We start from the raw sequence: 25,016 nt of genomic DNA on the forward strand, positions 1-25,016 counted from the left end.
GAGCTCCCATTACTTGTCCCAGCTTTTGCCAACTTAGCAGTTTGAAAGCACCTAAAAATGCAAGTAGAAAAATAGGGACCACCTTTGGTGGGAAGGTAACAGCGTTCTGTGCGCCTTTGGCGTTTAGTCATGCTGGCCACATGACCACGGAGATGTCTTTGGACAGCGCTGGCTCTTCGACTTTGAATTGGAGATGAGCACTGCGCCCCTAGAGTTGGGGACGACTAGCACATAAGTGCGAGGGGAACCATTACTGTTACCTTTTATTTGTCCGCAGCCTGTTCCTTCAGATCCTCCAGTGGTGTGCTATCACCATTGAGTTCATCCCCTTTCTGCTGCTGGTCCTCTTCTTGTCTTTCTTTTCAGCATTACAGATTTTTCCAGAGTTTGTCTTCACATTATGTATCCAAAGTACAGGTAATCATCAACTTATGACCACAATTTAGCCAAAATTTCTGTTGCTAAGTGAAACAGTTAAGTAGGTTTTGCTCCATTTTACCATTTTTCTTGCCACAGTTGTGAAATGAATTGCCACAGTTGTTAAATTAGTACAGTTGTTAAGTGAATCTGGCTTCTCCGAAGGTAGCAAAAGGGGATCACATGACCTTGGGACACTGCAGCCATCATAAATATGAGCCAGTTGCCAAGCGTTTGAATTTTGATCATGTGACCATGGGGATGCTGCAATGGCTGTAAGTGAGAAAAATGTCATGTCATCTTTTTCAGAACTGTTGTAACTTTGATGGTCATTAAATAAAGTGTTGTAAGTGAAAGACTACCTGTATAATTTGAGCCTGGTCATTTATGCATTGAGTGAGAATTCTAGGTTGATTTATTTGATGATCCTTTATTTTTTTGCCTGTTGATGTTTTCAGGAAACTTCTCCAACACTAAAGTTTAAAAGCATCAATACTCTATACTTTCTTTTTTCAAAACACCAGCTTTCAGTTTCAGAGTGATCTTTATAGATATAGATACATCATGACACCTGAATATCTGAGTATCTTTTGCAAGCTGTCTCATTATACTCTACCAGGTGGCATAGTCTGTGGCATATTTCTTGACTGCTAGTTATATTGATAATTGATCCTAAAGGACAGAAGTTAACTCACTCTTTCAATATCTTCACTGTCAATTCTAAAGCTGGTTACTATACCTGTTGTCGTTAATTTGTCTTTATATTTAACCTTACTCCCATATTTTTCTCTGTATTCATTGACTTTTATTATTAGAGCTTTCAGATAATTTCCACTTTCATCAGCATGGTGCAGTTATTGATGATTCCCCCTCCAATTAAAAAAAAAACAAACGTTCTCCCAATCCAGCTTCCCTCAATATATATTCTGCATAGATGTTGAATAAGTAAGGTGAAATATAAGCCTAGTTTCACTCCTTTAGGAGCCAGGCTTTTTGCCAGATTCTGTCAGTACAGTAGCTTTCTGACTAAAGTCTAGGTTTTGCATGAAGACAATGAGTTGTTCTGGAATTCTTATTTTTTCAAGAACATTCTACATTATTGTGCAATCAATAATGAAGCACATACTAATTTCTTTTTGGTATTCTATGGTATTATTTTCTTGGTATTATTTTCTTTCATGTTGGTATGTAGAGTAACTTCTTCCAATCTGTTGGCTACTGCACTGTTCTCCAGATTTGCTGGCATAGCTTAATAAGACCTTTACTGATTCTCCTTCTGTTGCTTGCTGTATTTCTGTAAATATTAATTCCCATAGCTTTCTGAGTTGGTAATAACTGAAGTTATTAATTTAATTTAATTTAATCTTCTTGTGCTAGAAAATTTGTAAGCAGGGATATCTTGATATATTGAATATTAACATCTCTATTGTACATAATTTCAGTATACTCCTTTCATCTTTGATTTATTTTTAATCAGTTACTATCTGTCCATTGGTGTCCTCTGGTATACCAGTTTGAAATGGAATGCCCTCCTAAGTTTACAGATCTTTTAAAAAACTCCTTTGATATCTTTGCAGATGTTGCTGTACTACTGCTTGTCTCTTCTAAAGTCTCTGAAATAGTTAAGATCCTTCTTGAGATCTTTGTCTTTCTGGTGTTTGGCTTCTTTTCTTGGCAATTTCCATGGTTTGTTCTGACATCCAGTATGATTCCTTCTGTTTCTTTTTACATGAATCTATAATGATTTCCTTAAGTGTATTCTACAGTTCCTCTGAAGTTCCAGATTTGAAAGTGATTTCTGATATTCTTCTTGAAAATGGTGGATATATGCTCAATATATTGTAGAAACTGCTTAGTATGTCTTCTACTTCAGCTTAACTGAGAACTTGGACGTAAGCAATTTCTGATCTGTTCCAGTCAACTCCAGCCACCTCTTTGCTATCATAACTGCTGTCTTCCAACTCTTTTTATCAGTGATGTATCAGTATGCAAGAAATCACACGGGGGGGGGGGGGGAGGAGGAATAAAAGTCTTTCTTTAATCCAATCCCAAACAGATAGATAACTATATATTTTAATCAAACAATTTTTAGATGATTTCTTTTAGAATGGAATGTGTTAGCAGCATCTGAAAAATAATTGAGATACCAGCAAAACCCATCTTTGAATAAGATTACATATGCACATATTAAGACATAATTTATCTATGGTTCTTGAATAAACTACAATTGGCTAAAGGTGTGCATTTTGATAAGGCATAATTTGTGAATTGCAAAATGCAGGAGTTTGATTCACATAATATCTAAGGCAAAACCAAACCATCTTGTAGCTTTTTTACATTGTGTAACCTCAGGACAGAAGGATGTAGCATCACAGGGGACCTCCCCCATGGTTCCCTCCCAAAAACCATAAAAGCCAAGGGGAAAGAAATGGACTTGCTGTTGCAAATCATCTTTGCATCAGTAGATAAATTTGGAAGCTTGTAAATTCCTGAAGTTTTATCTAGACTTGGTATCCTTGAGGAAAAACCTATTCCATGATGTGCAAACTTGATTTTTTTTTCTTATTATATGATCTAATGTGTCATATGAATTCAGCCATTAGAGTTTATTTAATCAATTATCTCAATGTGAAGACAAGACCACATTAAAATCAGAATTAAAATACTTCCGGTAAGTATGATGCTAATAGTTCATTTAGGTTACGAGATTTTCCTCGCTCCCAGAATTAGCACAGAATATATATGTATATGTATTTATTGCTAATCCATTGCTGTGAAATACAAGAAAAGAGTAGGTGTTTTGTTCTGCTGATAAAGAGATTTCATTAATATATTTTTTCTGCTTTCCTTTTGCTGTTTATTTTTTTACATGTTTTATTCATTTTAAAAAGTCTAATCTGTTCATGCTAATATGTGTGAAAGCTGCAACCTAATAGTTGCTGAACTTTGATTTAAAAAAATGTTGACTTCTGCTGACTATCCTGACACACCCAAGTTATTTTCTGGGCAACAGTACAGAAGTGGTTTGCCACTGCCTTTTAGGATGTTTTTTTCCCTTCCCAATTTAGCCTGCAGCCTTGGTTAATTCCTGGCATGGGCAGTTAAGCAAGATTTCTACAAACCCAACAGGAAATCATATTGGGCCAGAAGGAACCTTGGCATGAGTTTAATGAGGCTGCTTCAGACAGATGGATACAGTCCATGAATGCTTGTGTTGGGCTTCGAATATTTAGTGAGCTTTCAAAGTGGAATTTGTGCTCTAAACAGATTTCCTGAGATTTCACCGGCAACTGTGGCTGGCATATTTAGAGGCAAGATGGTCTGCTATGCAGATAATAGGCAACTGAACAGGAACTGGCTGGGCTCCTGTTTTTATAAGCAGGAATGCTGACTTCTGATTGGTCTTTAGCCAAACTCTTTTCTGATTGGAACAGGTTGGTGAAGCTTGATGAGACCTCCTATTTCTAGACGACCCTGTTCACTGAATGCTGAAGCACAACACTGCCAAATCCATAGCTCTGTCCATACAGTCTTTACCTAAAATTAATCTAATTATAATTAACCTAATTATAATTCTGAATTTGCAAAACATACTAAACGTAAATTATTCTCATGATCTGGATTTATAAAAACATGTTGGACTGAAATGTGAGTAGTTAATTTATGGTTCAATGAGTTGTATGAACACAATCTATAAGAAGAAACAGGCAGCAGAGGCAATAAAACCTACTCAATCGAATACTGAAGATCTATTAATCTGAGCACTTCCCTCCTTTGGCTCTTTTGGAACTATTATTATTATTATGAATATATTCACTAAATTATGAAATGTATAAGTGTAATATAAGTAGACAGGCAATATTTCCACAAGTAGGCTGAAGGCTGGCTTAAAGCCATTTATGAAAAGCATTGGCTTAGTCTTATTTTTCAGGAACATCAGCAATGATATGTTTAGTTGCAATATAGAATCAAAATCTGAATTGTAGATTAGCTGATCTTGAGTTATGATGGAAGTATGCATATTTATATCACAAACTAATCATTGTCCTTAACCCTTATGGACAGACTGAATCTCTTTTCTCCATTTGATTAGTATTTAGATTTTGTGTAAACTATTACAGTATGATTATACAGGAAGTTCCCACCTATCATTTTAGTAGAAAAACTGTATGCATTTTGCTGCTTTAATTTCTGGATGGTTTTATTGTTGTTAGAAACCTGATTTAGATTTTTACCAACTTAAACTTCTGGAAATCATTCATTATTAACATAAATTTTATTCCAATAAAATATATAAAATATATTATACAATTTCTGTCATGATATACAGTATAAAATTACACAGATCAATTCTAACAGTATAGCAGTATCCTTTATTAGGGATCCACCATATTGTATTCAAATATTTGTTTTTTAAATCTCCTGAAATCAGGAGTGATATGTGCTGCCAAAATCTGGAGGCAATTTACTCAAGTTTAAGTGGCATGATTTTTGTTACTGATGCTGCTTTTATTCAGAATTAAGAGAGTGAGTTGAAATGAGGTTAACTCTGAAAAATAGAATTAACCAAAGAGGTTAACTCTGAAAAATAAAAATCAGCATTTTTAGCTGAATTTTGGCCTGTTTGGCCTTTTTTTCAGGATTTTAAGGATGGGAACAGTTAGCATATAGAAGACAATCATTTCCAATTCCTCCTTTAATTTAAAACGGACCCAAAATAGTGATTCCAGGTGAGTGTGTTTTTTAAAGGCCCTAAAATGTCAGATATCACAGACTGCCTCCTGTTAGCTCTTTGAAAGCTGAGGAAGCTGAATAGCAATCCCAATATCTTTCAACATGAGGGAACCCTCCATAGCCTTAAATAGCTCCTTTAGTGTATATATCTACAGTAAGTAGACATAGAAACTAAGTCCATTAAAATCAATCCAAATGAATTCTATTTAACCAGGTTTGAGACCAGGATCAGCTTGCATTCATAACACACACAATATTTGACTTTCTATAAGGTTTGCATGTGATAACACACAATTTCACCTAAATATGCAAAAAAATTCTTAAAGTATACAACGGTATTTGCAAGCAAGCATGATCCAAACAGCACACGCAGATTCAGGATATGTGAATACTCTGACACGAACTGCAAGTCTCACTTGGTCCCCTCTACAGCACAAAATTTCTTCACAGAAAGGAGATCTATTTGAAGAAGCAGAAACATGAAGCGTTACTGTAATTTGATTGAAATAAATGGTACCTATAGTATATGTTGAGAATACTAATTATTACACAAAAAGGTTAACTTATTCAAGCTAGTTTAGAATCACATTATATAATAGAAGATTTGAAAGGGGCCATTTAGGCCATCAAGTCCAACCTCCTGATTGGGGAAGAATTCAAATGAATTGGGCATCTAGCCTCTGCTTGAACCAAGCAATGAAAAAGAACCTTACTAAACAGGCTCATTATGCTTTGGCTGAACACATTTATTAATTTTATGAGCTATGATCCATCTTGTGGCAGCAGCCTATCATCTATATATCTCAAACCAGGTCTCCAGAAACCAAATTTCAGCTGTTGACATGATTTGCATAGCCAATCAGATTTTTTTAGTTAAATAAATTAATATTCAATGTAATAGCAAGAATGATAGTTGTTTGGATTCTGGCCTTATCCATTGGTCAGGTAATAAAAGTGCAAATAATTGCAGGTAAACTTAGGTGTCAAGCAGTAGTCTTCTATACCTTCTCCTGAACTCAGACCGCGCATAGAGGAATGGAAGCAAATATCCTAGAGTCTCAATCCTGTCAACAGTCCCAAAGCATATTATGGCAATAATATCAAAAGCTAATGACAGAGTCAGGAGAACTGACAAGCTTACTTTCAATTTCTTGGTTCAGGTCATATACCAAGGTAATCAAAGCAATTTCACTATTAATAAAAAGTCTAAATAAAATGGATCCAGAAACTTGGTATCATTCTGAAGCCCTTCTTAATAACCTCAGTAAGAAATGAAACAAATTTTCCACATTAAATGGTGATGGTATTTCCCCACAAAAGTCTTGTTACTTACTGTATGGGGAAGTACATCCAAACTGACACTGTTTCTGCTAGCTATGAATATTGCATTACTCTGTTATTAGATTTTTATTCTGCCTCTTTTATACATAACTCAAGGCAGCAAACATACCTCATACCTCGGCTTCCTATTTTCCCCACAACCACCACCCTGTGAAATAGGTTTAGCGTGTGACCCTAAGTCACCCAGCTAGCTTTCATGCCTAAGGGTTGCATAGGAATCAAGTCTCCTGGTTTGTAGGCCAGCATCTTAACCACTGCACTGAACTGGCTCTTATAATTTCCTCATGATCCTTCCAATTTTCTATTCTGTTTGATTCAATATTGAATCAGATATCTTATTCAGAATGATAATATCAGACCAGTATCTTAGATAAAAATTATATTGAAAAAAAAAGGAAACAAGTTTTACCGAAGACATGAAGCAAATGCTCTCCTAGCATTTCTATACACAAAGTGAATGGGAAATCCTTTGAATGTATGACCATCTGGTACAGCCCTCCTAATAATATCTTGAAATTCTTCATTTCCTGAAGAAATTCCTGTTGTACGTTCAAGTTCATAGGCTGCCAAAGCTGGTGACAAGAAATAAGACAACTGATCGTCCCAAACTGTTGCAAGGCCAAGATCCTGTACATTGACAAAACAAAAAACATAAAAGGAGTTGATAATTGCCATTAATTATAAGAGAAGGAATAACAACTAATTTTGCTGGTTTATCTTTAGAAAAGATTACACACAATTTAGTTAAATAGTTTAATACTCTATTCTCACTCATAATATTTTTAGTTTACAAATCTGAATTATAAAACAATGTCATATGCCCTTCGATATCTATAGAGAAAATAGGTAAAGGGAAAACTATCACTTCTTTGAGTCCTTATTCTGTACTACTAAACTTTGTCACTTGAAAGCAATCATTGTAAGGACATTTTCAATTTTACTATTGCAGGTTATAAATGTTTGAAATGTATACGTTTTCTTAAAACACTTGGACAAGGTCAGAAGGTGAATGTTTAAGAAAGTTCATCACTTTTTTTTTTCTGATAGAAGGCACTTTCAAAAAATGTAAATTACATTACAGACATGGCCAAATTCTCTTGAAGATTGAAGAACAAAAAGATATTATGTTATTTTGTAAGATTTAGCTGGAAATGTGCAGGACAAAATGGGTGTTGACCACATTACAAATTGCAAACACCATAAAGTATTTTTTTTATTCAAAAAAAATGTTGGGGGTGGTGGTGTAAAGAGAATGTTCTAAAAATAAATCATATATCATTTAGCACATAAGTACTTTGAGCATTGTAACTTTTTTTACTGTACAATAAGAAAAAAATAAAAATATTAACTGTCTTGATCTGCCACCTAGTGGTGTAATGAATGACATGGAATCTCTGGGCTCTAAGCCTCTAAGCTTCTTCAGTGACTTTGTCCAGCAGAGTAATATAAAATCTTCAGGCTTTACCATTCTATCCGGGGATTATGTACAAATGAAACCTTTTCATCTTTTCTATTTTATTATTTAAGATACTCAGAAGAAAAATCCAGGATTATGTGAAAATCCTATATTTTTTTCTTTCAGTAAGGCCAAAGTATTTGAAAGGACACAATAAATGTTGTAAATAAAAATGGTGATAGCTCACTAAGATTACTAGGTGCAAATAGAAATACACATTATTTCCATAGCAAGGAAGATAAAGCAGGAATTGTTAATTTGATTACTTTATTTAAAGAGGAAAATATGTTGTTATTTGGATATCGCTTCTGGAATTTTTGCTTGTGAAGAAAAAAATGAAACTTGGTTTTGTTGATTAGAAAGATTTCGTGTTATAGAAATGGCTAGTTATATATTAATGTGTAAAAGCAAAAAGTTGAGGTTGGAGTGTGTTTATTTTGTACTGTGCTACGAAGAGTTGGAAGTCAATGCCTCCTTTTCTTTCTTTTTCTCTTCCCCCTTGTACTTACACCTCCTTTCCCCCGTTCCCATTCCCTCACTTAATTTCCTATTTTCTTTTGTTCTTTGTATTTTATATAATAAAAATATGAAAATCCCTATATTCATCCAGGTTAAAAAGTTAATAACTATACAAAGCAATATTCACTACTGTAAATAAACTTATGGATGTTATAATGAAGAGGAATTCACCATGTACTCTTTTTAATTTTTTAGAAAAATAGCAAATTCATTCCAAAGGGTGAAGGGCTGGGTAAAGGAAGGCACAGTAACATAATTTCTCACCTAACAGCCACTTCACTTAGCCATAAAGTTGACAGTCGCAATTGTGGTCACTAAACAAGGGGTATCTGTACTTCTACTAAGAATTGATTAGAATATAGATATACATTCTCATTTTTAAATTAACAATAATGAACTGTTGTCAGATTTACTTAAGTAACTCATTATCCCTTGCCAGAATTAGTTTCAATCCTACTTGACTCTGGCTGTTCTAAACAACCATACTCTTTTAAACATTAAGCTGTATGAAAAAGATTTGAGTTGATAGCAAAGTAACTGAGTCTGATAGAAAATAGGTCATATGATAGGAATATACTGACCCAGTACTGTTGTAGAACCAAGGACAGAAGATGAAATAGGAACAATTTAAAAACCAGAAGAAGCATTTAAGATACCTAGATGCAGCATTTAAAAATACAAAAGAAATATGAGGCAAATTTTAAAGAAGCATACACTTGTTAACTTAAAAGTAAATTGGCTTTAAAAAGTGAATGTACATATTTCATAGCGCTTACCAATAAAGACACCTACCTTCCTATGTTCTACGACTAACATTCTAAATTGCAATTCTAGTTCATTGCTTGCTGATGCAGCATCTGTTGTGGAACTACAGAGAGGAGGAAAAGATGGAAGTGCCGTTGTGGCCCCTGGAGAACACACAGATTTGATTGCTTCTCCACTCATTGGTTTCCATTTGGATTCATCATGCAAATCAAAGATACAAATTTCTACAGCATCAGAAGGCTGGCAGTTTGCCAAAAACTTCTGATGATTGAAGATACAGCCTATTGTTCTGTAAGGATATAGTGCCTTGGGTTGCTTAACATTTGGAGGATCATCAGGTTTGACAGGATTGTGGATGTATCTAAAGAACAAAAGACATGCCTTAATACAGCAAAAGTTAAATTAAATTTTAAATTAATCTAATGGATTAACTTTTTAGTCGACATTATGTTGGCATAGATGAGTTGCTGATTGTTCAACTTTAATTAAAAATACAGGGATGGGTTGAAGAATACACTTTCATTCAACAATACATCCATAAATACCTATGCAAACTCAAGAGCTAAGCCTGAATATCTGTTCTTCATTTCATAATGCAGTATTTCACCAGGACAGTTAGTTATCCTGTCCTCACCTTTGTACTTTTAGTCACCTTTCATTCTTATGCCAGCAGTTTTTCACCACAAAACAGCATTTCCATTGTGAAATTGCCTTGAAAAGATGGATGTTGTACTGAAACATTGGTTGCCTAAAGTTCTTGACAAATACACAATCAAGCCACCTAACCAGAATTGTGCCACTTATATAGACTACTGAGAAAATATCTTTTGGAGCTATACATATATTCTCATGGAATGTACATGTGGCCAAGTTGCTGACTTTTGACTGCAAAATAGTAATTATTTTGTATGGCATTTTAATGAAGTAGTGTGCTCAGTCTGAACGGAAACATTTTTGTTAAATAATAATTTGATCTACTGATTGGTTAAACAAAACTAAATGCTTTCCAATAGTTTGCATTCTGATATTTGAATTGTCATAACTTGCTATACTTTTACTACTTTTCTTACCTATGTCCTGTTAAACTCTCCCAGAAAGTAGTTATTCCATCAGTCCCGTAAGTCATCACCCATGTGTGAGGAGTGCCTTTAGCTTTTGTTCCTACACAAACAAACGCTTCCATCCCAAATCCCAATAGAAGACTACACAAAAGGTTAGCATGATCTTCACAATCACCCTGAAGAGGAGATATATTAAAGGTAGAACACAAACTTGTAAGAACTATTTTTATTTTTTTACAAAGTAAAACTTAACATCTAATTACAATGTAAGTGGCATATTATAACTAATGTAGCAACTATCTAATAACTGAGTTCTTGGCTCAAAAAAATTACCATTATTTATTGTTATAAATATATAGGAATATGTAAAATGTTCTCTTCCTTTACACATGAATAATTTCCTATGCTGGAAGGTCTATGTTTGTAAAGATTGGATGATCTATAGAAAAAAATGAAAGGTTGCAAAATAATCTCTTTCTAGAACAGAACACATACACACATCTACCATTAGTCTAGATTCATAGATTACCAACAATTTTATTACCGTCCAGGTCTCCTCTGAACCATCCCATTCTTAAATAATTTAGCATCTTATAGAAATAAATTTTCTGCACCATTTCTAGAATACCTTAAACTACTTCGACTTTGAGGAATTTATTTCTGAAATTCACTTCCCCTTCCAGAATATCAGAATCTGAATAGTTTCAGCATAATCCAAAGGAAAAATGAAAGTTTCTACAGTTAGTCCTTGAGTTACAACCGTAACTAAGCCTGCCCATTGCAGCCATAACTCGTGATGGTTGTAAAGCAGGTCAGTCATGGAAGGGCCCAACCTTCCAGAACTTTGAATCTGGTTCATGAGTATCCCAGGTAAATCAGCTGGAACTTCAAAGGACTACCTGTAATGCTCTTCAGGTTTTATTTCCAAATAGTTGGATTTTGCATATCCCTAGTTAACAAGATGAATATATACTATTAGAAAATGACAGACACATTTATTGGAGAAAGAAAACTCAGAACTTATTACTAAAAGGCAAATACCTCGTTATATTATATAGGAAATATATGCTAGAATTTGATCCTTATTTAGCAATACTAGGAAAAGGCACACATTGAACTTTGCTGCTTAACTATAGTTTTCTTTATGTCTATACTATAACATGTAAAATCATCTAAGCTGCTGTTTCATCAGTTCAGAGGCATGATAAATTTTATCACAGGACTTCTGGATGAAAGCCATCATATTCAAAATTGCTTGAACTATGAGTTAATAATATAGAAGAATTTAGATTTAAATTATACCTTGTTTCTACAGAGAAAGGCCAAAAGAGAACACCATTGTTCTTGTTTACTGTTTCCTCCCCCAATGATAGGGGCTTTTTCATAACCGATCACGTTGACAAATCTGGCAGCTTGCCGAGGTGTGTCCAGAAGTCGGCCTGCTCGAAGTGGCCTAATATATGAACATACTGGCCTGTTTATCCCATTTTCATCCTGAATGTAAAAGGTGTGTGAAAAAGCACATTAAATCAAATACAGTAAACATCTGCACACTTCAAAAATTATTATGAAGAATCAGGATGAAAAATAGCTGCCACTGTTTTAAGGAACTCACTTATTTGCTACTGTTTTTTCCCCAGGATATTTCTCAAACCATCTCTCCTTTAGCTTCTAAATCTAGATAAAGTCATATAGGAGATACAACTTAAGATCTTAATTTTAACCCTTAAAAAAACACCTGTATACAACTTCTCTTTTTTTTCTCCATCCAGTTGCTTGCTTCCTGCCTCACCAACTTTGGTATAATTGAAGCACAGGCTTCAACTTCTGCAATTGCCCGCCCAGCATATTCTCCCCCCCCATTTTTTTTTTTTTTTTTTTTTGCTGTTTCTGCTGGAAATGTGAGGGCTATTTTGTGCTTTGGATGAGAGAATAATTGACTATATGGATAGGAAATCAATATGGCCCCTTATTTTATTCCATTTTTTAAGTCTACTAGTGGCCAGGCAATTATACACAAATGTGACACATGCACACATTTATTGGAGAGAGAAAAAGTTTCAGGATTAGTTTCAATAGTTAACTTGTTAAAAATTGACAAAGCGGGAACCTAGTCATTGTACAAGAAATTAGCCTGCATTTACGATTTTTCTGTCTAGTCTTTTTTGCAGGTGGGAACTTAGAAGTGCCCTGCTTTCATATAAATACTACAGTACCTAGCTCAAGGTTTTCTAATAAGCTCCATTGTATTCAACCTTTGAATCTTGGTGTCTCTAGTCCTAGTCCTAGACCACCACTCTACTCCTTAGATGACACTGGTTTTGGTAACCAGAAAGGAATTTTTAAATTATCTGTATTTATATTCATCCATCTACATCTATAGATTATATCAAAAGGATTGTTATTACAGTGAATAAATTGTAGAATTATCATATCTGATAGATTTTTATTTTGTTTCCAGTTTTGTAACAAATTGGAAAAATTATATAACCACCCAGTATTTAATTATAATACAACTTTACTATCAATTTTTTCAACACTTATATAATGTGCAATATAAGGAATGAATTCAATTGTTGTTAAAAGCTACTAGATTCATTATAGCAAAATACTAAAAAGATAAAGTACATTCTTCTTTGGATCAATGGTTTTTAAAAGTGTAGTAGGAAGTAGCAATTGTTAAAAAAACTAGGCCAAGGTTTTTTCTAGAATCAATATGCATATTAAATGAAAATTAAAATACAATTGCATACATACACACAGAAATAATTCATCAATATTCTTTTTAGCAATGCTACCGTTGAATTCAAATGGTTATACTTCCACAATTGCATTTTTGTACTTTAAACAAATAATAATATTGTAAGATAATATTATTCAACTGGGCAATATACAGACAGATGTTGATAGTTCTCCTTACAGTCCTGAGCACCATCCCCCCACACTATTGATAATCCTCTAATTTCCAGAACATCTTTTGAAAGAGCACCAAACAATCATCAAAAAATTATCACTAGATTCTCTTATACTAGTCTGAATAAAACATAGTGATTACTTTTAAAAAACAGGTATGTTGAGATAAAAAGTTGGAACCAAGGCATTTAAAACTACTACAACTGAAGTAGTAGTTTCAAGTAGTTTCAAGTAGTTTTTCCTTCCAATGCATTGTTTAAAATGTAAATCATAGAGTCTATTTTATAATCATCAGATTTCTTGCAGATTTTTGTGTGTATATTATGTAAGTTAAATCTGAGGGCGGATGGTATTGCTGGTGTTTTGAAAGAGCTTTTCAGGCATGATGATGAAAGTGTTTGCTTATTCATAAATCAGCTGTCTAAGTGGGTGGATGATCATGTACATAATTTCATTGTGCTGTAGGGCAACAATTATTGAACTAAGGTAACTCAAATGGGTAATTTACAGAATGCTACTGGTAGGGCCGTGGGAATGAAATTTGGGGAAATTGTGGCTGCTTCAGCATCACCGCATCTTCTGACTACACTTCCCAGAAATGCATAGGTTACATTGTACAAAGGAAGAAGAGAAGGTGATGTCTGCATCCTCCTTTTCACTTCTGTCTGGTCCCTGTACTCAATTGGATGGCGGCAGGGCCCGATGACAGAATGGTGGCTACTTTGGCACAAAGGCTGAAATCTCCCAACAAGGAAAGGATAGGGAAACGAGTTGGATGTCTACTTGTGAGATAGTATTGTATTGACTGGGGAGTGCTCGTGATGACAGGTCAGCCTTCTTCTTCTTGAGAGGAGGCCCTTGGAGACATGCTGGGGAATAAGGGTGTACTTTTTCTTGCTCTCCACAGCTTTGCTCCCCCTCCCCTCTAGAAACGGGCAGACAATTCTGAACATTAGCTGAGGAGGGTGAGGAGTAGTAGTAATTTCCAACACTCCCTGCCAGCTTCCCACAAACAACATCCATGGGGAAGCTGGCAGGAAGTTGGGAATTGCTCCTAATCCCATTGCTTTTTTGCCCACATGTGGTCATTTTGTTTATCTGTTTAGGTAAGAAATATCTCTGAATGAATGACCCAGCTGGCATGGGTTAGTAAATAACTAAACTAAAGTTCCTAAGATTTTGTGGTGTCTGTTTCCTCACTGGCCTAACTTGAAAGGCTAACATATACTGAGTTCAGGGTAAATTTATTTCTACAGCCTTTTATTCCCATATTATATGAACTGTAAAGTCTAGAATATGGAATGGCATATTCCATACCTGGGCAAATATTTTCACTAGTCTTGAACTGTGTGAAGTCCTGATCTGTAAGTATTCTCTCCACCATTGCTTTGCATACACAAGAAACAAACGTTCTTTTTCTGCTGTTTTCTGCCGTTCTAAAGACATCTGTAATTGAAAAAACAACTATATGTTTCAGAATTCTTTTCTGAATTCAGAAAGTTTCATTATAAATCATAAAGCATATACCCTGCTAGTGTAAACTGAACTAATGGCTAGTATAAACATCTTGCTATTAAACAATACAGTAAATATTTATATAATTCAAGGTATAAATAACATGGTATAAATGTTGTAATTAAGCTCTAATCTTAAATCCGAATGTCCTTGGTTAATAAAGTGTAAGATACATTATTATTATATATTCTTATATATAAGAATAGTGTACTTCTGGCTGAGTAACACATTTCAAGAATGATTAAAACTTGATCCAAACTTCTTGTGGCATAGCAAAACAAAGAATACTTTGCCAGTAGTACATTTTTAATGATATTGACCAATTTTCAGAAAACTTTCAAAGATAAAGATAAATCCTTCCTATGAAATTCCATGCTTTTGCCCTGGCTTTTTTTATTGCAAGATTAGGCAAGAATTATCAAATACATACAAAATTAGAAACAGCTTTATTGTTTAGGACAGATTCAACAGTACCATGAATTGGCCATTTGCCACAGAAAATGTGAACTAGAATGCATATGTGATAATATTTTGAAAAACACCGGAGTTACTCATTCCATATTTCATATTCATTTTAATATTTATTACATTAACTTTGATTACAGGTAGTCCTCGACTTACAGTAGTTCATTTAGTGACCATTCAAAGTTATAATGGCATTGTAAAAAAAGTGACACTATAATTTTTCACACAACTTTTGCAGCATCCCCATGTGATCTAAATGCAGACATTTGGCAACTGTCTCACATTTATGATAGTGACAGTGTCCTGTAGTCACGTGGTCACCATTTGTGAACTTCTGACAAGCAAAGTCAATGAGAAAGCCAAATTCACTTAAAAACCATTAATTACTTAACAACTGCAGTAATTCACTTAACTGTGGCAAGAAAGGTCATAAAATGGAGCAAAATTCACTTAGCAACTGTCTCACTTAGCAATGAAAATTTTGGGCTCAATTGTGGTCGTAACTCTAGGACTACCTGTATTTAGGAGGGAAACCAGAATGTTTCAAGAAAACTACATGCTTGATAATACACAAATTTTAACTTGTGAAATAAATATTAAAATTTGCTTAACATTAAAATCAGTCTGAATTATATTAATATTATTGTTAATTAGAACATACCTGAGTATTAACTATTTCCTGAGAAAGAGTCTTGTTAAGTTTTGGATAGATTTCAAGTTTGATATTAAGTACTCCAACAGAAACCTTTGATTCTGAACCTTTGAATCAAAAGTTATAGAACAACTTTTGAACTTAAGAAAATAAACCTTTTACTAGATCAAGCATTCAAAATATATACAATATCCATATATAGTATTACTTAAATTTATAACTAGATTTATCATTATTAAATGTGTTTGAAGCCTGGGAGAAAGTTTTCCCAAAGCAGAAATTTAAATTTAAATAGGATCAGTTTGGACTATTAGCAATCAGCAAAACAAAGGACATAATAGAAAAAGGTCCAGCTATTCTGACTGAAGAATGAAGGGAAGATCAACAGAGAAACTAGACTTTCTGAAGTTGTACCCTAAGATGCCATTCTCTTTCCTCCTACATCTATAAATGTTATTGCTAAAATTCAGAAAAAGTACTTTTGAGAACTTTCTTCTATGAAATACGTTTTCATCACTATTAATTCCATCTTTTTTTCAAAGTTGCACCCAATATCATTTTCCACAATGTTAAAACAGGTTTTAAACTTACCTACACCAAGAAGTTCAACTGCCACATTTGTTATCCTGTTTTCTGCACTAAGGACAGATCGCCATTCTAAGAAATAGGATGCTACTAATGTGGTCTCACCCGAGGTGTCTGTTTTGATCAAGACAATGTGCACTGGATCACATATGGACAGCATAGTGGTAGTATCAACCATTTTGCTTCCTTCACCTGTCAACATCACATCCAACTAGGGTTAACTAAAAACTCCAATTAAAAGCGCTTCCCATTCATATTATTTGTTATCTATGTAAGTTCACTTAAAATTAATAAAAAATATTCAGCGTATACATGACATAATATTACATGAAAGTTTTTATCATGACAATTCAGCAATTCTTTATAACCAGTTTAAATCATGTAGAAAAAACAGCTGGGATTGGAAGTAGGGAAGGAAATATAGGTTTTGATTGAAAAAAAGGTTAGTAGGGAAAGAGTTAAGCACCTTATTCCCATTTGCTTTTCTTCCACCAGGAATCATTGAATTAAAAAAAGAATACACCAAATTCACTATAATGAAGTAGCTGGTTAGCTTGCTGTTTTACTGCAAGGTAATCCACAATGGGAAACAGTATTTCTAAATAGGCTACCAAGTTTTTAAAACTGGTGAGATACCAAATATGCTAAGAAACTCATTCATAAAGGAGCACCACATTTGAATTCAGATTACATTATATGAGAGCCAAGTAATTCTATTTATAGAATACATTTCTAGCTCTATTCATTAAAATGTTTAAAACTTTATGTAAAAAAGAAATCCCTGAAAATGCCATCTTGTACAGCTCAGAAATAAACCCCATCAATTTCTCTGAAATTTATTCCAGGTTAAACAAGTTTCTGAGCTTCCACATTAATAATCTTTTCAGATATATAATTTTCAGTACAGTAAAAATATACAAGTAAAAAAAAAAAGAAAGATAGAAAAAAGAAAAGGAATTAAAAGAGAAAAACAAAGTTATGTCTTCCACCCTTCTATCAAATAATTATCTATCAAAAAGTCATCAATTTGATCTTTTCTTGTTTCAACAAAAGCCCATATAAAGTTTGCAGTCTTTCAGATTAAAAAAAAATCTCATTTTTTATAATGTTTAGATTCTGATTGATGTACACATTTACTTACCTAAAGTATCCTTATGTACTTCAAGCAAAAATCCATCACTGAAATCTGGTTCACAGGCACACGGAACAGGTTTAGAGCTGAAACGCTGGTTCCGGAAATGTAAGTAAAGAGTGAAGGTAGAACAAGTTTGACCAGGCAAAGGTTCGGGTTCCTGAAGATGCTCTAGGAAAGCTTTCCCCCCCAAAACCTGAAGGTAAAGATACCTTCGTGTTGGATCAATATTTGCTGTAAAGTATTGGAAAAATATAAGGTAGTACAAATGGTATGTAAAAATACAGAAAGCATTTTTTAAAAATGAATAAGATCTTCAGAAGCCTTAAAAAGACTCATTTTAAAATAAGAATGTGCTTTACATTGTTCACCTAATATTTATTTTAAATGTATACATTATTTTTCTATCAAATCTATAACAACGTTGTGACTTATTTTAAAGGGAATTACAGAACTGTATTATTTAAGATCTAACAATCATATTTGATATATTTTTATAGGTATACATATTATATTTACCTTTTAGGCGAAAGATTAAGATTACAGATAATCCTTGCTTAGAAATAGAAACTGGGACCAGATTTTCAGTTGCTAAGTGGTTATAAAGAACAATGTCACCTGACTAGACTCCTTAGCAATGGCAGTTCTTGCTTACTATCATTAAACAAATCCTACATTAAATGTAACATCAGGTGATTATCCTTTGTGACCTCCTCCCAGCTTCTTCGTTGAGTTTTGCTCGTTGGATGTTGGTAATGAAGGTTGCAAATGGTGACCATATGAATGTGGGATGCTGCAATTTCATAACTCTGAGCTGATTGTCTAATACCTTGAATGCAATCATGTGACTGCAACTTTTGAAAGTATGAGGACTGGTCATATGTACTACTTGTTCAGCACTACTGAGTCATCATTAAGCAAGGATTACCTGAAACAGAGTTGTTTTATAAACTAACAAATTTACAAAAGGATGTCCAAAATATATAGAGGGGAAAGAAAATGAAAGTGTAAACAAATCACAGAATGAAAATAATCTTATTATTAAAGATTTATTAAGACAATATGTAACATACTTTTTTTCAATACTGCTGGTTGCCTGTCAACAAAGTGTGTAGTTGGCTTTGGAGTGGAAATTCTTTCCCTGTCGTTTATGTCCTACAGATATAATTAAAAGAAAATTAAGATAATTTTCAAATCAGATTTTCTTACAATTCTGTAAATCTTTTTTTTATTCTTACTTTGTTTTATTCTATCAAAATATCCAGCCTAAGGAAATAGCTTTATGATTCAGCACAGCTGGTTATTCCAACACTCATAAGCAAATAAAGTCTTTGGTATGTATTTTTTGAAATATGCATTAAATAAGAACATTCTAATATTTGCACTTCAGCAGGCCCAGGTACATTCTCTTATTTGTTGATTTGAAAACTAGTATATTTTTCAATTTTTTGGACAAGGTTGTAATTGAGGGAGAAATAGGATGCTTATTTATCTTTTATTGTTTGGTGAGAGCACACCAATTGGTAATGGTGGTAGAACTTTCTCATTCCTATTAAATTCAGGAATGGAGAAATTTGTTATGCTTATTCTCAATTTTAAGTACTCAGTGAGGCCAAAGTTGTCATTTACTTTCTGTCTCTTTTTTGAACCTCCTGCAGAATGGATTCTTAAGGATACAAATGAGATGGCATAGCAGGCAGAGGCAAGTTTATACCAAAGGTGGCAATATACACCAGGAATGGCCTTCCCCTGTGTCCTAACCCCCAAAAGCTATTTTCAAATAAGGCTGCATTTTATTCCATTTCACTAAAGAAACAGAATCATTTATATTGTTTTAGATAGATTTATATCACAAAGAAGCCTATCAGAAATTCTCTGTTCAAGGAGAGCAATAATTTTATTATGCTCATTAATATTGCTGCAGAATAGTTTTGTTTAATGCCAAACTGTACTCACAGACACAAAGTTGAGTTCTTTCATAACATCATCAATGATTCCTCGCTGTGCTAAGGCTTTCATTAGATCTTCTTCTGATAACTGTTGATGTTGAGGTGCCAATTCTTCTCTTATGGTCTCAGCAAGAACTGCTCGAATCCTGCTATGAACATCCATCTAAAAGAAAACATCTCTGTTAAGTATTTGTAAAATACATTCTTCCCAACCTTTCAAATAAGTCATTCTAAAACAAGAGCAGGATAATTCCCAGATGAAATTAAGTTCAGATTGGCTCTTCCATCAATAGAAGGCTTATTCCAATGTACAAAGGACATAGGCATCCATTGGCAGAATAATATTTTTGCCCATTCACCCTTCCTTCAGCATTACCTTTTCTGCTGCTCTGCAAGATCTTTTTATCAGAATAAAAAGAATAATATTTTTCAGCATAAGTTCAAGTGCAGAACTACATTGGAGTCACCAGCTTGTAGGACCCAACTGGTAAATTTTCTGGAAGGGACTGTAAACCTACCATCCCCAACGCTACTATAAGTGGAAATCCATTATTGTGATATTCATGATCCAATCAACATCTAAACAATTATAAAGTTGTAGTAACTGTCTCTTTTTAGCTACTGACTTCAAATGCAGTATTAATGTTGTTCTTACAAACTACTCAACAGCAGAAGAATGCACTTTTATATCCATACTTCATAAATATTGGCATTAAATCTTGATATTTTCAGTGTTTCCGTCTCTTCTTCATAGCTAACTCTTTTCAAAATGTATACGTATTTCTGAAATTAAATCCTAAATTCAGCTAGGTAAGTTAGTTTACAATTTATAGCCCTCTATACATTTACACTTCCACTGATTTTACTGATTTGTATGTGTTTAAACACATAATTTTTACAACTGAAAATAAGCTTTTAGCACCAGATTTACAATTTTATTTTCACTTTATATGTAGTTATAAAATGGGCTCAAACAAGTTTTTGACCAACTTATTTATTCTATTAATATTCTTCCTTTCAACTATGATTATAGGTAGTTGATGACTTACAACTACAATTGAGCACAACATTTCCATTGCTAAGTGAGACATTTGTTATGTGAGTTTTGCCCCACTTTACAATCTGGGACAATCTGATCATGGGAATGTTGTAATGGTCCTAAGTGTGAAAATCGGTCATAAGTCAGTTTTTTCAGTGCTGTTGTAATTTCAAAGAGATACTAAATTAAATGTTGTAAGTCAAGGACTACCTGTACTAGATCAACAACTACTAGCTACATTCTAAATTTAGAACTGGCATTTTTCCAGAAGTGAAGTTTTAATTTTAATCTTCACCATCCTGTATCAGTCTAGTCACAACAGTACATTGCCTCTTAACTCAATAATTCCACGAGGCCACTTTTTTTCCTGTCATTTCTTTTCTTTTTTTTTTTTTAAGTTTTATTAACATAAACAAACATAAAACACAAATACATGTAAACACTTATACATTAACAAAGAGTCAATCGACTAACTTCTAGAAAACCTTCGCATCGGTGATTAATGTCCATTTAACCAATTTTCCTTAATCATACTATTTACAAATTCACTTGCTTATACCTTAATATATTCATTGAAGTTCAACAATATCTTTCTACAAACATATTAACCATTTATTTATACAATCCTACGGCTCATCTCATGTATCTATTTCTACAATTCTTGAGTTATGTTCTCCTAATGTCCTATGTTGTTGGCCCTATCCTTCTTTCTAACCATGTGTACCATTTTTGCCAAACTAAATAAAAGTCAGTGTTCTCTTTATCTTGGAGCTCTTTTGTGAGCCTATCCATCTCTGCGCATTCATTTATTTTTGTTATTATTTTTTCTTCTGTTGGTATTATCTCGGATTTCCAATTCTGAGCGTACACTATACGTGCCGCTGTCAATATGTGGATGGTAAGATATTTTATCTCCTTGGTACACTGTGGTGTAGTCATTCCAAATAGAAAGAATTCTGGTTTCATTTCTACACTTTGCCTCGTTGTTTCTTCGATTATTCTCTTAATCTCTTGCCAGTAGCGTTGTGCCTTCCTGCAAGACCACCAGAGATGGTAGTATGTCCCCATTTGTGTCTTACACTTCCAACACATTGGTGATGTGTTTGGAAACATTTTAGCCAAACGTGCCGGAGGAAGGTGCCATCTATAAAATATCTTGTATAAATTTTCTTTGTATGGAATCGACAGTGTCATCTTATAATTTTCTGCCCATAGCTTGTCCCATCTATCCAACTCTATATTGTGACCTATATTTCTTGCCCAGCTTACCATGTTTTCTTTCACTGTTTCCTCCTCTAATTTATACCTTATTAAATATCCATAAATTTTAGATATTATTTTCTCATCTGTGCCTTTTAAAATTTTATCTAGTTCACTTGGTTGGCTTTGAAAATCATAATGTCTCCGGTCTGCTGTATATTTTGACTCAATTTGAAGATATGGCCACCAATCAATCATAATGCCTCGTCTTTCCAGTTCTTGTCTCGTAAGTAGGTCTCCCCCACTACTCAACAATTCTTGATATTTCCGCATCTTTCCTATTTCTATAGTGTTTGGATAAATTAGCGCCTCCATAGGCGACAACCATCGTGGGATTTTACTATAGTGTTGCCTTCTGATATCTTGCCATGTTTTATATAGTGCACCTCTTATTACATGTCTCTGGAAGTACGGATGTTGCTTGTCTGTGCCTTCTCACAGAAAGGCATGCCAACCTCGACTCAGATCAAATCCCTCCAAGTATAGCGTTCTCCTATTTGATAGATCTATCCATTCTCTGATCCAATTCAACGCCGCCGCCTTGTAATATAACTCCCAGTCTGGTAGACCTAGGCCTCCCTTCTCCTTTGTGTCCTGTAAGCATCTTATTTTAATTCTAGCTTTCTTTCCTTGCCAGATGTATTTCATTATTGTCTTATTGAGATCCTTAAAGAAATCTTTTCCCGGACCAATTGGTATCACTTGGAAGAGATATAGGAGTCTTGGTAATATGTTCATCTTTACAGACGCTATTCTGCCAAGAAATGATAGTTGTACCTTATTCCATCTTTCCAAGTCTTTTCTAATTTGCTTCATCAATTTAATGTAATTGTCCTCTCTAATAGTTGTTGCTTTTGTAGTAAGCCAAATTCCCAAATATTTTACTTTCTTCGCAATTTGCATTCCTAATTCTTCTTCTAATTTTTCCTCTTGTGTCATTGTCATATTTTTGGTCAAGACTTTGGTTTTTTGTTTATTGATCTTAAGCCCCGCCACTTTGCCATACTCCTCTATCTTCTCTAATAATTTGACTCCCGCTACTTCCGGTTGTTCCACTATGAAGACCACATCATCCGCGAAAGCCTGTAGTTTATACTCCTCATTCCTTATCTTCAGTCCTTTTATTTCTTCTTCCTTTCTTACTTCCTTTAGAAGGACTTCCAGTGAGATTATAAACAGTAGAGGCGATATCGGGCATCCTTGTCTTACCCCCTTTTGGATGCTTATTTTTTCGGCCATATCTCCATTAATTATAATTCTCGCTGTCTGGGAAGAATATATTTTCTTAATCATTTTCAGGAATTTGTCGCCGAAATTCATAATCTGCAGTTGTGCTATAAGGAATTTCCAGTTCAAATTGTCGAACGCCTTTTGCGCGTCGAGAAAGATTAGCGCTACCTGATTATTGATGTTTTGCTCGTAGTATTCGAGAACGTTTATTATTGTCCTCATGTTGTTTTTTATTTGTCTCCTTGGGACAAAACCATTTTGGTCGGGGTGTATATAATTATGTATAATTGTTTTCAGCCTCTGTGCTATAATTGTCGTGAATAGTTTATAATCTACATTTAACAGCGAGATGGGTCTATAATTTTGGACTTTAGTCGGATCCGTATCTTCTTTGGGGATGAGTGAGATAATTGTTTCAGCCCAAGATTTAGGTGTTTCTGCTTCCAGCAGTGCCTCATTGAGAACTTGTAGTAGTAGTTCATCTATTGCAGACTGGCAGTTTTTATAAAATTCCGTTGGAATTCCATCCGGACCTGGGACTTTGTTGTTCTTCTGTTTCTTTCGGGCTTCCATCAACTCCATCATTGTTATTGGTTTATTCAGTATTTCTCTGTGGGATTCCTCTAATTTCTGGATATTTGCTTTTTGCCTGTCATTTCTTTTCAAATTCATCAAAACAAATCAATGACCAAGTTTAAGCACTGGGTTTATGTCAAAAAAAATTGGCATTATGTAGTCTGAGAGCAATATACACCCAAGGTCTCCTTTTTATGATTTTTGGACCTATTTCTAATCATAACTGCTAATCACAAAGTTTCCTTCCATCTTTATTTAGGTAAAATTGCAATGTAAGCCTTTAAGCAGACATATATCATCATTAAAAAACAATTTCCACAAGCTTTCCTGCAAAAGCCCAAATTCCCTATTTCCCCACCTTTTCCACAGCCCTTCATCAGCCCCTCCTAAATGTTAAAGGTTGCCCAATCCATCACAAAACATAATCAAAAATAGGCTTGTTAGTTCTGGTAACACAAACCCATAGTTTATAATCCTATGTTGTCACAACTTGTCACAACATTCTAACCTAAGCCACAAGCGCCACATTTTGATTTAGCATGTGAAGCAAGCCTGAACATCGCCTTGATTTGATGAAGCAGAATAATGCCCTGGAATAGCTAAGGAGCATTTAGACTTTAAATGAACGAATAAAAATAGGTTAGAATCGCCTTTCCTAGAATTGCAACACTGAGTTCGCATCATCATTAGCCAGTATATTTCTGTCTAGTGTGCTACGTGAACAAAATTCCCGAACTTAGTTTTATCGTTTTCTGTGTCGAAGGAAACCTGACAAGAGCTGGGGGAAAAAACTACGATGAAATTAATCTTGGGCAAGTTGTTCGTTGTGGAATACCGTCAGCGAAATAAAAGACCCTCACCTTCGTCAGCTGCTGGTGAATGATTTCCTTCAGTTCCGAGGCTTTTTCTGGCGGCAAAGCCATCTTCCCCAACCGCCGTTACAAACAGCAGAAATCGCGTCAGTCGCCGAGAGAAAAACCCTTCGCCATCTCAGGCAACGCGGGCCCAAACCGCCCGCACCTCCCGCCCTCCCGCTCACTGGCCCGCGAGCGCTTGGCTTCTGCTCCGCGAGCGCCCATTGGCTCAATCGTCAGCCAACCGCGGCCTCTGACGCCCCACTCTTATCTGGGCAGCGGTCTTTCGTCCCAACCATCTTTCCAAAGTGCTTTGGCTAAGGTCTGTCCAAAACAGTCGCCTGACAAAAATCGCGGCCTTTTCTGTTCCCACCCTTCTTCCTATATTCCACTCTGGCAAGCAACTCGGTCAAAGAGATGTTTCGAAGTTGTTCTTTCTGCTCCGTTAAGCCGTTTTCAGTAAAGCTATTGCTACAAAGGAGAAAGGCTGACAGGCACCGACCGAACACCTATTTCTGTCAAGGACAGTAAGGGGACCTAATTAGGACGTAGA

At 34.6% G+C, this 25,016-nt stretch overlaps 1 protein-coding gene across 1 annotated transcript; it reads right to left on the minus strand.

Annotated features, from left to right (window-relative positions):
- Nucleotides 1–4,780: 4,780 nt before the first annotated feature.
- CEP76 (centrosomal protein 76) lies at nucleotides 4,781–24,614 on the minus strand. Its single transcript, XM_070942400.1, has 12 exons — nucleotides 24,470–24,614; nucleotides 19,512–19,667; nucleotides 18,629–18,710; nucleotides 17,565–17,789; nucleotides 16,430–16,615; nucleotides 15,848–15,945; nucleotides 14,524–14,652; nucleotides 11,596–11,787; nucleotides 10,303–10,469; nucleotides 9,260–9,593; nucleotides 6,902–7,119; nucleotides 4,781–5,610 (listed from the first exon to the last, which is right to left on the minus strand). Exons 1-12 carry the CDS (start codon nucleotides 24,530–24,532, stop codon nucleotides 5,472–5,474), a joined length of 1,989 nt encoding a protein of 662 aa, XP_070798501.1. The 5' UTR covers nucleotides 24,533–24,614; the 3' UTR covers nucleotides 4,781–5,471.
- Nucleotides 24,615–25,016: the final 402 nt, after the last annotated feature.

The sequence above is a fragment of the Pituophis catenifer genome, unplaced genomic scaffold (assembly GCF_029215685.1).
Source record: "Pituophis catenifer annectens isolate HBS135680 unplaced genomic scaffold, rPitCat1.0.hap2 SCAF_3, whole genome shotgun sequence".
Taxonomy (NCBI): domain Eukaryota; kingdom Metazoa; phylum Chordata; class Lepidosauria; order Squamata; family Colubridae; genus Pituophis; species Pituophis catenifer.